Raw genomic sequence first — 17,103 nt, forward strand, 5'->3', positions numbered from 1 at the left:
TGTCTGACGGATACTGCATGCAAAATTGGCAAGAGATTCTCAAAATGGCAAAATCCAGCGTTATTGGCTGACTTTACATAATTCCCAGGAGTCAGAGTTGGCAGGTTTTTTAGTAGCGTCTGCTTATGCTGCACAGAAAAGTGACAATTTGCATACTGCTAAAAACCAAATGAAACCGAGGTCACTCTAGAAAGCAGGACAAAAAGGCGTTTCCATTTGTAAGTGGCTGAGACACATCTTGAAAAGGAGGGATGTCAGATGCCAACAACATCATGTCTTGTCACCAAAGGCGCAGCAATGTTTTTGTTAGATCTTTACCTCTTGAGGATCGCCAGAGCTGACTCACTTCATTAGCCTGATGGCAGGTTATGTGCTGAAAAGCCCCTGAAGTCGTTAGGGAGTTTTGACAGTGGTACAAGCTGTTGATTTGTCACAGCACATAAGCTGAGCTTGACTGAGATGTGACACAAGAGGATGATATAACACACATAATGCCAGTGACATTCCCACAGAGACAGGGAGTGTGGGCATTGGCATTTTTAAGATGAACATTACATGAAAAGGCTACACAAATATTTAATCTATGCATTTAATTAACCTTGCATTTTCTGATCCATTTCACAAATGTTCACTTGAATTGCGCTGTTTCTACAGCTCCGCATAACATTTCAAAGCACATTATAAAGAAGTCTCTGCACCTGATAGTAAATCGGCAACCCATTTCATTTGAAGTTAGCAAATTATTTCTTAAAGGTACAGTAGCAAAAACCAGAGCATCATGTGACACTGGAGTTTTCTTTTTCTTCTTTTAACAGTGCTAAGCTCTACCAACTGAGCGACGAGAACACTGATATACAAAATAAATGTATTTCAAATGTATGGCATGACCCATTTAAGACCAAGGGTTAAGAAAGGCTCAGGAAAACCTGGAGGCAGAAAGAGTCACAGGATTTACACAGAAAATGCAAAGCAGAGCTGCTCCCTGGGTCTGTCAGGTGCACCTGCTAATACAAATGAATTTGACTGCGTTTACATGAATTAGCAATAAGCTATCTGACACTAGCAAAGAACTACAGAACAGAGTGTACATTAAGAGACAATCATGGCCAAACATAATTAGATGACCTGAAGAAACGCCATACTTACTTTTTAAATAACACCCAATCCTAAATTCATCGCTTAGGGTAAGTTTGAGCTATGTGAAAAAACACACAGCAAATCAATATAATTTGCTAAAACACTTGCAATGCAAAAACTAAAGATGCCAATGACATTCCTAACAGTATATACAATGCTTATGTATAAAATGTTCAGATATAATGAAGAAAAATAATGTATTTTTCATTTGGTAATCAGCTATGACATCCTGTATTTAACGTCATTATAAGAAGAGTTAACAGTTCAAAACATATTAAACCTAAATTACAAGTTTGTAAGAAATCAGTACACAGCCACCAAGAAATGGTATTGGTACATCGCTACCAAAAACAACATGTCCCCAAAACAAGCCCACACACACACGAGCGGCTCGCTCATCTTCATCTCAACCTGCTCCACAAATACAGTCTGACACCTCAGCTGACTGCCTCCCACTATGACCACCTGAGCTTCACACCAGCAGAAGACATGCGATCTAATGATGGAGTGAGAGAAAGAGAGTGAGACATTACTTACTTGTATGCATGCTTAGATGACAAATCAGCGCCGAGCAATCTGTTCTGCAGCTTCAAACTAAATGGGCAGGTGATGGACAGAGCTCTCACTTGCCTATCGTTCCCTCCCTCCCTTTCTCTCGCTCTCTCATTCTCCCAAATCTTTCTGTTTCTTTCCCTCCCCCTGGCTTCTCTCACCATTTCATGACTCACTCTTCTTCTCTATCGCCTTTTTTGGGTTATCAGCACACAGTCTATTGCTTTCACACCAGTTTATGGTTTCTGCATCTCTTCATCTGACCTTTTTTGACATTTTTCCAATCTTTCTTTCTCATGGCAACATTTCCTTCAACACCGGCGTTCATTCGTTCTGCTGATGAAAGTGCTGCTTTTGTCTAAAAAAAAATTGTGACAATTGTTTTACTCACCCTTCATGTCATTCCAAACCCATAAAACGTTCTTTCTTCTATGGGACACAAAAGGACCCTGGTTGGGGATCACAGTGAATCTTCAAGCAAATACTTTTCTATACTCTACAAGACATTAGAGGGCTGCGCTGAGTCATGTCATTTACAGGACATGTGCTCGGAGAGAATAAGAAAAATAGAAGATCCATTATTGCTGCAAAGTTTGGAGCAAGAACCAAAAACAACCAAGTTTTTTTTTTTACTGTTCTTGGAACAGCAGGTTATTTAGTCTTTCCGCGGTCTCTTCTGTCTCAACATTCACCTTGAGTATGCACTGTTGTACACGCACAGCATCAACATGGACACAAACTCACACTTGCGGTCTTGGCCACTTGAAAGCACGTGCACATGACAAGAAGTAAATGCACAAGACCCATGTCTATTTAGGAGCGGTATTCGAAACTAAGCATATGATATCCCATCATGCATCATGTTAGGGAACTCACATGCCCCTGAAATCGGGAGATGTCGGGAAAAAGATGACCAAGTTCAATTTACCGTTTCGTTTGTGTAAGAAAATTAACAATATTTAACAAGTTATGAAGTAAAATATCTTCCGCCAGACCACCTTCTATATTTAATTTTCATAAAAATCGTAAGCTCTTCGAACTGCAAGAGAGAGAGAGAGAGAGAGAGAGAGAGAGAGAGAGAGAGAGAGAGAGAGAGAGAGAGAGAGAGAGAGAGAGAGAGAGAGAGAGAGAGAGAGAGAGAGAGAGAGAGAGAGAGAGAGAGGTCTGCGGTCTTGGCCATTAGTTAATTTATATATAATAATTATATATATTAATAATAATTATATAATTTATAATAACAATCTACTTGTTTTTGTGTAAGTAATACGTTGTCAAATATGTATAAACTTAAATAGACTACCTATTACGAGTAGTTAATGTCTCTTTGTATTAATTTGTCCTGTTATTGACGTAGGCTAATGCGCGTCATTGACAAAATGCGCGCCCAGATGTTCGAATAGTTCAAATATTCGTGTTCGTTTTAGAGGGAATATTCGAACGTCATTTTTGAGCAATTTTGACAGCCCTACTATCAATACGGCTTAACTTGTTTTGAACGCAAAACATTCAGTGTGTGTGTGTGTGTAATTCAAGCCTCTTATGTAGTTTTAAAAGGATGCTATCTGCCAAGCCTACAATTAGCACACTCAGCCCTCCAGACTACTTCAAACAGACTCACTGCCAATCCCAAAACATTCCCACCGCTGCAGGCAAACTGAGCCGAAGGACCATCTCAGATGGGAACATCCTTCATAGCCACTGTCACCACAGAGTTCCCATCAGTCCTTAGTTTATGCAGTATCTGGGTGGTAAAATCTTACAAAATGAAACTATATCCCAAGACTTAGGAAATACCAAATTAGATCACTTTGCAATCTTTTTTTAGCAATGTATGTTGAAAATCATCTACACATGCGACATGTCACTACACTTCACTTGTTTTGTCATATGACGTGGCTGAGAAAGAGCATACATAAAAGCAGAACTATCGGCATTAATAATTTATGTGTGATGCATGGAAATCAAAAAGACCCACATCTATCAATGTTACAACTTACACTTAATTTAACCACTTTGAATTTACTTTTGATTTAGCTAATGAAAGAAATCAAGTTGAAACTGTAAGTACTCTGTAAAAGTGAGGAAATCTCATTAGACTCTATATTACTGTAATAACTCAGATTAGAAAGTTAACGAAACATAATTGAGAACTCCATCAAATCCTCAAAGGTATAAAATGAATCAATCTCTTGCGCAGTAAAAATTTCCTTTAGGATGACTATGACCCTAAAATATTCAAAGTCCTTGCACACAACTTTGTATCTTACCAAAGGTGGTGCACTTTAAGTAGTACAGCCTCGGAAAAGCTCAACCTTCTGTCATTCCCATTTCTTGAGTTCCCCAACATGTTTCTCAGCAGCTCCACGCAAATGGACAGCAGCAAATGAACCTGGTCTCTTCTCACTTAAGCTTTTCTGTCCACACCCAAGTAGACAGAGACTCAGAGACAGTTGGAGTTTCACTCCTGGCTCTTGGAGAAGTGGAGAAGTGGAGAAGTGGAGAAGTCAAACCTGTTTTCAAGTATTCTCTCCATGAATGGTTCTTACTCTGCCCACAGCAGGAGGGTCCGGGACAGGCTTCAGGTTAACAAACAAAAACCAGCCTCAAGGGCTAGAATAACTGCTGACCATTGAAATTAAAAGAGCTTTCCTTTTGTCATGGCATGGGAAGTATCCAGAGCCCTATGAAATCGGTTTTATTCTTCCCAAATTCCTTTTTTTCTTTTTTTGTAAATGAAATTCTGGATTCCACTTTTTCCATTTTTTAATTTTAATGGTTACATTAAATGTTAGAAAGCAAAAAGCATGTCTAATCAACTGAAATTAAACGTATACAATTTAACAACCATTTATTAAAGGATGAACAAAAATGACATGTTTGGGGCCCTATGAAATAAAAACCTGATTCCAAAAAAGTAGGCACACTGTACAAATTGTGAATAAAAAAGGAATACAATAATTTACAAATCTCAAACTTATATTTTATGCAAAGTAGACTATAGATACCATATCAAATATTGAAAGTGAGACATTTTGAAATGTCATGCCAAATATTGGCTCATTTTGGATTTCATGAGAGCTACATTCAAAAAAAGTTGGGACTGGTAGCAATAAGAGGCAGGAAAAGTTACATGTACATACAAAGAACAGCTGGAGGACCAATTTGCAACTTCTTAAGTCAATTGGCAACATGATTGGGTATAAAAAGAGCCTCTCAGAGTGGTACTGTCTCTCAGAAATCAAGATGGGCAGAGGATCACCAATTCCCCCAATGGTGCAGCGAAAAATAGTTGAGCAATATCAGAAACGAGTTTCTCAGAGAAAAGAGTTTGAATTTATCATCATCTACAGTGCATAATATTATCCAATGATTGAGAAAATATGGAACAATCTCTGTGCGTAAGGGTCAAGGCTGGAAAACCATACAGGATGCCTGTGATCTTTGGGCCCTTAGACGGCACTGCATCACATACAGGAATGCTACTGTAATGGAAATCACAACATGATCTCAGGAATACTTCCAAAATAACAGTCAGTGAACACAATCCACCGTGCCATTCACCGTTGCCGGCTAAAACTCTATAGGTCAAAAAATAAGCCATATCTACACGATTCAGGAGCGCAGGCGTTTTCTCTGGGCCAAGGCTCATTTAAAATGAAATCAAAGTGGAAAACTGTTCTGTGGTCAGACAAATAACATTTTTAAGATGTATTTTTTATTTGTTATTAACTCATTTATAATTGTATTTATTTATTTGATTGCACATATTTATTTCACAAAACATTGCTGGGTACTAAAATGGCCAGCCTGCAGTCCAAATCTTTCACCCATAGAAAACATTTGGTGCATCATAAAGAGGAAGATGCAACAAAGAAGACCTAAGACATTGAGCAACTAGAAGCCTGTATTAGACAAGAACGGGACAACATTCCTATTCCTAAACTTGAGCAACTTGTCTCCTCAGTCCCCAGATGTTTGCAGACTGTTATAAAAGAAGAGGGGATGCCACATAGTGGTAAACATGGCCTTGTAATCATAATCAAAAAGCATGTCTAATTAATTTAATTCATAAAAACTAAAATGTATTTATTTCAAATTGGGATTATTCCTTTAAGTTTTTTTATTATTATTATTAGTTACAATACAATACAACAGTTATATAGTTACAATTTCTTTGAGTTAAACTGGACTGTCAATTTTGAAGACCTTTGCTTTTCTCTGAGTTTATGTAATATGTGATAACATACTCTTAATATTACTATAATATTACAACTGACCTAGAAACATCCTAGCAACCACCTAGACAAGACAACTTTATTTATATAGCACTTTTACAATGAAGATTGTTTCAAAGCAGCTTCACAGCTTCATTACGGATGTTGTCATCTGCTCGTTTCAATGTATCACATATAGCGACAATGTGGGCAGATCACTGATATAGTTAAATGGACTGCATTTATATATCGCTTTTATCCAAAGCGCTTTACATTTTTTGCCTCACATTCACCCATTCATACACCGACGGCGATGTCAGCCATGTAAGGCGCCATCCAGCTCGTCGGGAGCAGCTGGGGTTAGGTGTCTTGCTCATGGACACTTCGACACTTGGTCAGGTGGAACCAGGGATCGAACCACCAACCTTCTGGTTTGTAGACAACCTACATGAACCACTGAGCCACTGCCGCCCAAGTTGCCGCCTAGTTGATATAGTTAATTTAGTAATTAATTTTATTTGGATATTTAGTTGAATACTTAGATTGAAATGTTTGTGTCCCCAACTGAGCAAGCCAAGCCAAAGGTGACAAGTGGCAAGAAACCAAAATTCCATAAGGGCATAATGGAGACCCAGAACACGATAGCAACATGCTAAAAACAAATCATAATGCCTTTGTAACTATGGAGGCATAATATAGGTGGTATTTTCATTAAAAAGGTTACATGCAAACACAATAATCCTATACAAAGTGTGTTTGAATAAATACATTATGCAAATTAATGGAATTATATGTCCCAAATTCTGTATTGAAACAATATCTTGATTATTCATTTTATCCATTTGCACAAAGAAAACTGTATTCACAGACAAGAATGCTTCAAAACAACCCATCTGATCTTAGACACATGACACTACCCAGGCTCTCGCCTGACTTTGGCGTCATGGGAATTATTTCAGAAATAAAACTGACAGGAATCAGGTCTATTTCAAATTCCCATTCCCAGGTTTAAACCTCCATCTCTCAATCACTATATGGCTAAAAATATTCCAACTAGCAAATGTTGTTAAGCCTTTGCAACGTTCAGAAATATTATCAGAAGAATTTATTAACCAAGGAAAGCTATCAAAAGACTACAACAATAAAGGTTCAAATTTTGGCTGACAATACACTATAGCCTTATTCGGACGGGATTAGTTTTACAAGATGGAGTAATGTAATTTTACCACAGGACATATGTAATAGTATTGGCCAATTCGCATGGGATAAGAAATAGTGACATATCAGGGCCATTTTATGATTTATTGAAATACATTTCTTAGTTCCTTTAAAACAGTTTAAAAAAATAAATAAATAAATAAAAATAAAAACTCAGACTGGGCTATCATCCTGTTTGTTTTCTAACCTGGCTAGTTTTACACTAAAAACAGTCTGATTGGATTTTGTATTTGTAAAACTGAATTTTAGCAGGGGAGTATAGGCATATTAAATAAAAGATGAACTAAGCCAGCCAGCTGAACTAAGCCACGCCCACAATTTTTTTAGGTCGGGCAGTTCGGTCTGGCCTTGCTCCATAGAGGAGAAATTATCCCTGAACAGAAACTATTCAATGAAATCATCAGGGCGGGCTTTAGACGATGACGGACAGATGATCAACAGTAACGTAATCATCACGTCATCAAAGGGGCTTGGATTATATTTGTTCAAATCCTAAACGGAGAGCTTGTTTGAATATGCATTCACCTTCACAATTTCTCTCAGAAATGATGATCATGTTGGGTAAGTACTCTGTGTATCATTAAATTATGTTATTTTTTTAAACACCGGCAAAGATTGTGTATTCCAGCCTGATACCAGTGTGTGTGCAGACAGGGTTGCCAAGTTTTTATAACAAAACCCGCCAACTACTAGCCCTAAACAATAGCTTCTCGGGGGGTTCTCCGGGGGAAAATGGCGTTTTGGGGGTAAAATGTGTGTTATTTTGGCAAGGTTGCCTGCTAAAATTCACACTCATGGGTCTATAGATCACATAATAGTCACAACCCACGGACATAGAAAACAACCCGCAAAAAATAAATAAACGCGGACTTGGCAACACAGTGCAGCTGAGCTCTGTTGACGTCGCTTCGTTGCTCTGATTGGTTGTAGGTCTGTCCAATCAAGGTCTTTCCTGGTTCGGTTGAAACACGCCCCATAATCACAGCCCAATGGAGCAGATTCAGACTCATATTCTGACTAGAATTGAGTATGACCACGTCAGGCTAAGAAAATATTACATTATTTGAACAATTATATATTTTTGCCAGTTTATATATTTTAAAGAAAATGCCATTAAAGAGTTCATAATGTGAGTGAGAGGAATTTGAGATATTGCTGTCAACATAAATTGTTAAATTAAGTCAAAAGTTTTACATTTTTTATTTTTGAATTAATAATTCGTTAACTGATAATAATTTCCATCCTTTTTTGTGGAACTCCAATAATAAAGCATTGCATAAAAATCTTGAGTTGATATTAAAAAGTTGGATATATGAAGTATGCACCCACATGGAAAACACAGAATAATAGAGTTTCCAGTGTGAAATGAAGACTCCATACTCTATCCAATGTGAAGATGTCATTTGCCGATACGAAATGCTTTGACTTTCGATACTGAGGATGCCGATAATGCAAAAACATCCTGCTGTTCCAACATACCCCATTACCCCATGCAAAAGAGTTTTCATCTCTGTCCAACCAGTTCACATGCACGTCTTCTAACAATTCAGACTGCAATGCAGCAAGAAATTGAAATGTAATCAATCTGTTCCATTGTAAACCCCACCCAACTAAAGTTCCAGTCTGCTCTCGTGCTTTTCAGACGTCAGGTAAGAGGAAATATGTTTTCCGGAGCTCCACAACACCATATATCTGATAAAAATTTGAATGCCAACTTAAACGTGGCATTTTAATAATGTCTTTTAGACTGAAGCACATTGTGCTAAAGCACAGATCTCTCGGGGTATACTTATCCTGTCAACTTAGATGACTTAAATTATGTCGCTGTGAGGCATAGCTTACTAACGTCCCTTAAAGCTGTCCTCAGACAGTGTCCTCACGGAATCTAGTCAAAACAAAACAAAGCACTGTTGGCTATATCCTATGGTAACAAGATTTTATAGAAACAATTATTTACTCCAAAACCATTTAAATGATTAAAAATATCCACTTATAGTCCACAAATAGATATGATGGCATTATCATTAATGATCTGACAATATTTAACCATTCTGAAAAATTGCATAACCCAACATGATCACAAGAGAATGCGCATCATGCAATGTCATGGAATCTATACGCCAAAATGAGTGCATATGGTACACAGTTTTTTGCGTGCATATGACACGTACTTTATGGCATGTATATGACACACGCTTTTGGTTAGGATAGGGGTGGGGGGTTCGTGCGTACCCACCATAAAGTGCATATCGTGAAAAATTGCCTACCATATGCACACCAAAACTCATTTTGGCTTATACATTCCACAATCATATTATTGATACGCACTCATGTGATCATGTTGGATTATTAGTCAATGCAATGTCTCAGAATGGTTTAATATTGTCAGTTCACTAATGATAATGCCATCATATCTATTTGTGGAATAAGTTGGGTTCAATAACCCTGTCTGCTTCTCCAAATAATATAAATTAATTAATGTTAATGTTAATTTCATAAACAGCTTCATCAATGGTCGAAAAATATTTTGTTTCAAATTCAGCTTTTTTTTGGTGTAAATATTGTAACAGCAAAAAAACAAAAAAAAACTCACAAAAAAGGTTAATAGGCAGGGGTTTGTTAAAACACATATGAATAATAGTAATATAAAAATATAATAAAAAATTGTCAACTTAAGCCATGATATAAAAATATAATGAAAAACTAAAGTTAAACAAAACCAAACAAAATGCTCAACTTAAAATTAAAAAATGTTTAATAGGCAGGGCATGTTAAAATAAATGTGCAATTAAATAAATAAAATTAATTTATATGTAAATGAATAAATAACAGATTTTTTTAAATTAAAGTCAACTTAAAATAAAACAACTTAAAACAAAATAAGTTAAATTATTTAACTTGGGTGGTGTCCCATATAAATACCATGGCATTTAAACATGAGGTTGCAACCCAGGCTCATTGGGAATACGTTACTCTGCCTACATTTTTGCAACACCCTAATTATGTACCTACAGGTATGTTTACTTGCACTTTTGGGGTAAAATGTCCACCGGAGGCGCTAAGTGGTAATATTTTTTGCAAAAATGTAGGCAGAGTAACGTATTTCCAATGAGCCTGGGTTGCAACAATCATTCGGTACCATGGTGCAAAGCACCAGAGTATTAACATTGTCCTCTCAGAGTAATTTATCCAACCCATGCTGCATCAACGGCATCGCTTAAAAGCATCCCTGTTCTCTCTAGCAGCTTCCCGAGCACTTGCTCGCCCCATGAGAAAGGACGTGGGGACACAACATCCAGCACACAGCTTTTACTTTCGCCTCCAAATGCCCTTTTACACTCGGTTTCTTATAAATCTAAGAGCTGTCGTAACAATTTTCTCAAGGCCTGCAAGATGAAGAACAGCCTATAGAAAAGCCTACACGGGCCACGTCTCGGCAAATGTAACAGCAGAGACATTCATGCCATGCAGAAGAGAATACCAAGCTGGTGCGTAATACTGATCTGAATAGGTCTAATCATAAAAGCATTGTGTCTCTAAACAGCACAGGCTCTGACAGCGGCAGTGGGCGTACATGAGAGGAAGTGTTCGGACGCAAAGTGCAGTGAAATTCCAAACATCCATGACAAAAGAGCCCTTTAAAAGGCAAACGGTGAAATTAATAAATGCACTTTAACCTGTTTTTACAGTCTGTTCATTACGGTAAGTACTGTGTTTGAGGAGAATGTTGGCAAAATGTGTTTTTTATTTTTATATTTTAATCGGGTGATATTATTTTGAGATTCTTGAACTGATCAATAACTGTGCATACTTAAATAAATAGCAGAGCTGGTTGCATAATCAAACAATTAAATGGAATGAAAAGAGAAATAATGTGTTTTGAAATGTAGCAAATGTTAAAAAATATTATATTTTAAATACAAAATACTGCATCGCCCAATTAAAAACAAAAATTATAGCCATCCAATTAGAGGTATATTTATATGTAATATGCCAAAGATAAAAGGAAGTGTATGTAAGTTTGTGTCCGGAACTGGTACTGCAGCTGTATCCCCCTCCCCTCTCCCCCTCCCCCTGAATCGAGGTTGCCAGGTTGGCTGCAGGTTCCAGCTGGAACATTTGTAGATCTGCAGCTGTGGTAACGAGCAGAGCTGGCAACCCGGATGCCGAAACACTACTGACTTTGTGATTGGTCGATAGGTGGAGGGCGGAGCTTCAGGCCAAAACACAACATGACAACATCAACATCAGTTGAGGGCTGCAACAACAACTTTTAAATGACAATATACTGTTGTCATTGATATAAGTATTTGAAATTAACATGATTTATTAATGTCTAGTGCCAGGGCCATTTTATGATTAATTGAAATACATTTCTTACATACAGTTCCTTTAATACAGCAGTAATAGATGATACCAATAAAACAACTATACAGTGTAAATATACATATCTAGTGGTTTCATATTCAACGATTAACTGAATCTGGATGCTTATCTAAAATCAAACCTCAGGGTAATGGTGCTTAATGTGTTACTTCATGTTTTATGCAACAAAAGCGAGCTCTTGAAACACTTATTGCCTGAGTATGTGAAAAAGTCAAATAGATGGGGATATAAAAGAGGAAAACAACTGTAAGAAAAAAAGGAAAAAAGAATATTATAAAGATAGCTAAAATAAAGCTAGTTTATATGTGCACCATTTCTCTTGGGTCTCTCGTCGCATTAGCATGCACTGCGGCGCACATTTGGGATGATACACGCGGAGGGAAACTGAGGTCCCAGCATAATTACATTCCGACATTCGCCCTCTCCCTTCCCTGTTCCCTCTTCTCTCCAGACACATCCTCTTCACAGCCATTATGAACCAGCTTTACACATAACCAGCTCCCTCTGTAGCAATAACGCTGTCAGTCAAGCAGACGTAAACCTTTCCTCCACCAGGCCAAAGCTATCTCAGAGTTTGCTTGTATTTGAGGGGTAACCGGAGCCAATCTGCCTTCACAACCACTCACACACCGATTACAGTACTTGAGGTGACCTTTATGGTTATGGAATGTGATGAGAAAGTTTGTGCCCTGTCCAATGGGGGGAAATTTAATGACATGAAAGGCACAGGTTTTATTTAACATTACAATAGCACCTAAGGGGTTTTGGTGCACTACACTGAGAAAGAAAAAAGAATTATATTTATTTCATTAATTACTCACCCTCATGTCGTTGGACACCCGCAACACCTTCGTTCATCTTCGGAACACAAATGAAGATATTTTTGTTGAAAGCTGATGGCTGAGAAAGGCTTCAGAAAGGCCTCCATTGGCATTTAGTACATTCCCACTGACCTAATCACAAGACCCATAAAGACACTAAACACATCGATACCAAGTCCATCTCACTACAGTGGCTGTACAATCATTTTACAATGCAACAAAAATAATTATTGTGCACACAAAAAACAAAATAATTACTTTATCCACTAAGTTATTGACGTGAACTCGACGCATGCGCGACAACAAGACACAGCTCCACCGTTCAAAACATGAGTTCCAGGTGAGTTCGCGTCAAGACATGTCGAGACCTACACGGAAGACAATATCTTGGCGGATTAAGTCATTATTTTGTTTTTGTTTTTTGCACAAAAACTATTCTCGTCTCTTGGTAAAATTATTGTACAGCCACTGTAGAGAGATGGACTTTGTAACGAAGTCTTTAGTGTCTTTATGGGTCTGGTGATTAGGTCAGTGGGAATGTACTGAATGCCAATGGAGGCCTTTCTGAAGCCTTTCTCAGCCATCAGCTTTCAACAAAAATATCTTCATTTGTGTTCCGAAGATGAACGAAGGGGTTACAGGTGTCCAGCAACATGAGGGTGAGTAATTAATGAAATAATTTTCATTTTTGGGTGAACTAACACTTTGAAGAAAACAATTCATAAAAAAATACTGTGTAGCTTAAAAGAAAATACTTAAAATATGTTTTATTTATGTTTTACTTCATTGTTTGTAGCATAAATCTGACACAAAAAAAAAAAATCACCTTGTTCTACACAAGGATATTTAGACAAAAAACAAGACAAATCACTGATTGGTTTTGTTTGTTTGTTTGTTTGATTGCACCCACTTGCACCCAATTTGACAATTAACAACAGTGTGCTGCCTCCAATTAAATTCCCACATTCCTACTTGGAAAAGTCCAATAAATTGTCACTTGAACTTTGGCTTCCAACTTGGAAACTGTTATTATTTCCTCTTTTATCTATAAAATGTATCAATGGATAATATTTTATGTTATATATCTTCTGTTTAAATATTGCATAAATTAAATATATTTAAAAATGAGTTTACTAACATTGCATCACATTATATACATTGGTGTAGCACTATAGGTGTGTAAACTACCTTAAAGAAAGAGATGGACTTACCAAATGTGTCTTGACCTGGAGAAGGTTTTGTCAACTCTGTGAAGAAGAAAAAAAAACATGTTATTAGTCAAAAGCCAAAAGCATTTAAATACTGACACAACTGTAAAGCTCTTATAGTAATTACTCAAAACCGGCACTAATTGATTTGACACTTTTAACACCTGCTGGCAATCAATCGCCACCCAGACCCTGCTAAATGCTAACAGCTAATCAATTCAGCGCTGCCAAAGCTCCTCATGCAGTTTAACACTTGACTTGATGTGATAATGATGAAATATATGAAGTTAGCGAAGGGTAAGGGTCAGTAGGATAATGAAGAACCACTTGAGCACATCATCAATTAATACAAGCAACTGCTATCTCTAAAATCACTTGACTGCCATCTTTGCGACATCTTTAACCCCTGATCTTATTCCTTTGTGTTTCTCCACAACGTTTTGAGTGATTCTGAAGGAAAACTCAACAATTCTGCCAGACAAAAAGTCGTAGGATTGTACAGAGGGCATTCGCGTTTGTGAGACGCTAATGAGAGAAGCAGCTTCTCTGACGTTTCTCTGAAGAGCAGCTGTGGCTTTGTTCTAAGAATACGCTATGAGCCTATGACTCCGCTTGGTTTAAAAACAGCTCTGCCCTCAGATGTCTTTTTGAATAAGATCTTTCATAAGACTGAGACACAATGCTGAACACAATGGTAATCTTGCGTGAAAAAAGGGACCTCATTTTCCTGGCTAACATGTTGGTGTCATTTGGGTTCTTGCCACAAGGTGGTTCTATAAACACCTTTGTTTTGTTAAAAACGAGAAAGTGTCGAACAAGGACCAATATCCTTGACCAAATCTTTCAACAAAAGACTGAGACCAAAGTAACGCATCAGGATATCTCCATTCACTGCCTTTGCTCTAAATGTCAGACATCCGCAGGGCTTGTGGGCTGTCAGTCACAGCACTGGTGTGTCCTCCAACTGTCTGCTGAACGCAAGGGAAAAGACTGGCTGTTGTGTCAACAAAATTAATCAACACTTCAGGTAGAGTAACAAATATTTCCATTACCTTGTAGGAAAGGACAGTGATCTTTTATTAGCTACTTTAGCTAAAAGTTCTTCACATTTGTTTTGAATGGTCAACTGATTAAAAAGCTAATTTAATTGCATTATGTTTCTATTGTTTAATCAAATGGTAGTACTTTATGCTTATTTATATTCTTGAATTGCTTATTGCAGATTTTAAGGCCATGTTAGAAGGAGCAATTCTATAATAAAATATATATGTGTGTGTGTGTGTGTGTGTGTGTGTGTGTGTGTGTGTGTGTGTGTGTGTGTGTGTGTGTGTGTGTGTGTGTGTGTGTGTGTGTGTGTGTGTGTGTGTGTGTGTGTGTGTGTGTGTGTGTGTGTGTGTGTGTGTGTATGTATGTATGTATGTTTATATTCATCCCTGATATTTTCTTAACTTCATAGTATTAAATAGGGGTGAAACAATATATCCGTCACAATATATCGCAATACAAAAATGCAACAATATGCATGTATATAATAGTAGCCTAACCATTTGTATTGTGTATACATCAAGAATTACTGAGCGAAAAAAATTCAAGTTTACAGAGTTTAAGCAAAGACTTTAGGAATACAGTGTACTCTGATTATGAATGGGAGAAAGTGCAACGCCCAATATGGCGAATGAAACCGTCTTCTAAACCATGGGTTCAAAAAACTGTAGCCTATTTAGTTTCATACTAGTTAGGCTATGTTTAAATATTAGCCTATAATATAATTGTTTTTATTTCATATGTTGATTGTGAAAAGTGAACACAACCTTCTACGGACACAATAGAATCGTCATTGGTTAGTAAATGTTTTAATATAGCCTAATATAGACTAATATAGCCTACTTTATTATATTATACTTTAATACTATATGATAAATACATGCAAGTGTGGCAAAGGCATATAGACTATATGAATTCTCTAATGTGGATAAAGGCTTAATTTGTACACATCACTGTACAACATATGTCCTTATTAGGATACAAATATAAGTTGTTTTTACGACAATCACATTATTACGAGAAAATATCTACGACATATCTTGTTGATTAACATAATTAAGTGGAAAAAGTAAGATGCAGCATTGCTATGTGGCAGCAATTAGCCTACTTACTTTACAGAAGGAACCGCTCCATTTTTTGTTTTGTTTCCAAAAATGAAATGCTACATTATTAAGTGCGAAAGCTACAATTCATGTGACATGTCACGTCACATGTACGCTTAATGAGTAAAATGTTTTTTATTTTTTTATTTATGTACTTACTTATGCATTAATTAGAATAGAGTCTGCATATAATTACTTCCAGCTAAAATGGTTGAGGGTTCTTTAGTCTTTGTTGGGGGTGCTGAAGCACCTGCTAGCGGCTAGCCCCTCCTTAGCCTCGCCCATGAATATAATGTATAATAATGCAATGGGGCTGATAATGCCAAATGTCTTATGTTACCAGTAAAGTGTGATAAAACTAGCACTTGTAGCTAACTCTGGCTTGTTTACAGCAACCTGTTTTTGATCAGTGAGCATTGTCCCTATCAAATAAAAAATAAATTGAAAAAAATTGAAACATTTTAAATGTATCTAAACAGTAACAAAGCGCATATTCGTCTAAAATAATTCTGTACTTTGTTTCTGTTCACTGAAAGTTTCTTTGGGGAACCAAAAATGGTTATTTCATGGCATCACTGAAAAATAAAACAAAAACCTTTTGGAACCCTTTAAAAAATTATATCATCAATAAGTAATGACAACATGTTTTTACATTAGGTTAACTCATCAAGATAAGTAGAGTCATTCAAGATTCAACATTTTTTTTTAAAGATAGTTTAATGCAATTTAAGTTGAAATGACTTAAACATCCAAGTTGATTGCACTTAAAATTTTAAATTCAAATATTTTTTTGCAACGTATAGGTGTAAAAGGCATTGTAAGATTTGTCATAGGAAATTGCAAAAAATGATTTCAATTTAAAAATGTAATCAAACAGTATATGAGATAAGTAAACTACTCTGTCTACACAAATTCACTGTAAACACACAAGTTCAGGAGTAAATATTGGAGCCCAGACGCTGACTGTGGAACAAAGCCTTTAAACCACCAAATGGGGGATCAGTGTGTGTTTGTACAAGCATATGTCAGTAAACAGAACACACAGGATCACACATAACTGGTTTCAGATTGCTTAAGCAATCCAAAATACAAACCTGTTAAACCTGATGACGGGTAAAATGCCAAAGACCAGCAGATTACACTACCCAATACACAATTTCTATCATTTAAGGTTGCTCTATTTCCATAATCTGTTATTTCAACATAAAAGTGCTTTAAACTTCACATAGAAAGTTTCAGGGAATAAAAAAACATGTCACAAATCATTAAATTTCCCTCTTTGTTCAAAGAAACACATCTGAGAAATCTCTGACATCATCTTACTATCATCATCAAACATCATTCCAACTGAACCATACTAACCAAGCAAGAACAACAAGATGGTGTCAAGTGACAGCATGTCTGCAAGCATTAAAGACAC

The 17,103-nt window shown here is 36.8% G+C and overlaps 1 protein-coding gene across 6 annotated transcripts in view; it reads right to left on the reverse strand.

Moving 5' to 3' along the window:
- Positions 1 to 17,103, reverse strand: part of rap1gapb (RAP1 GTPase activating protein b) — a 98,843-nt gene that overhangs the window by 38,070 nt on the left and 43,670 nt on the right. For 4 of the 6 annotated variants that reach the window (XM_067460301.1, XM_067460304.1, XM_067460298.1 and 1 more), the window contains exon 2: positions 13,540 to 13,575. Coding sequence is in view for 2 of the 6 variants with exons in the window: in XM_067460298.1 (XP_067316399.1) it covers positions 13,540 to 13,575 (36 nt within the window). In the remaining 4 variants the exon portion in view is untranslated. Of the gene's footprint in view, positions 1 to 1,674; positions 1,775 to 13,539; positions 13,576 to 17,103 lie in introns of those variants that run through there. The other 2 variants (XM_067460305.1, XM_067460303.1) reach the window with 2 other exon arrangements.

This window comes from Pseudorasbora parva, chromosome 12, assembly GCF_024679245.1.
Source record: "Pseudorasbora parva isolate DD20220531a chromosome 12, ASM2467924v1, whole genome shotgun sequence".
In the NCBI taxonomy this organism is placed as follows: domain Eukaryota; kingdom Metazoa; phylum Chordata; class Actinopteri; order Cypriniformes; family Gobionidae; genus Pseudorasbora; species Pseudorasbora parva.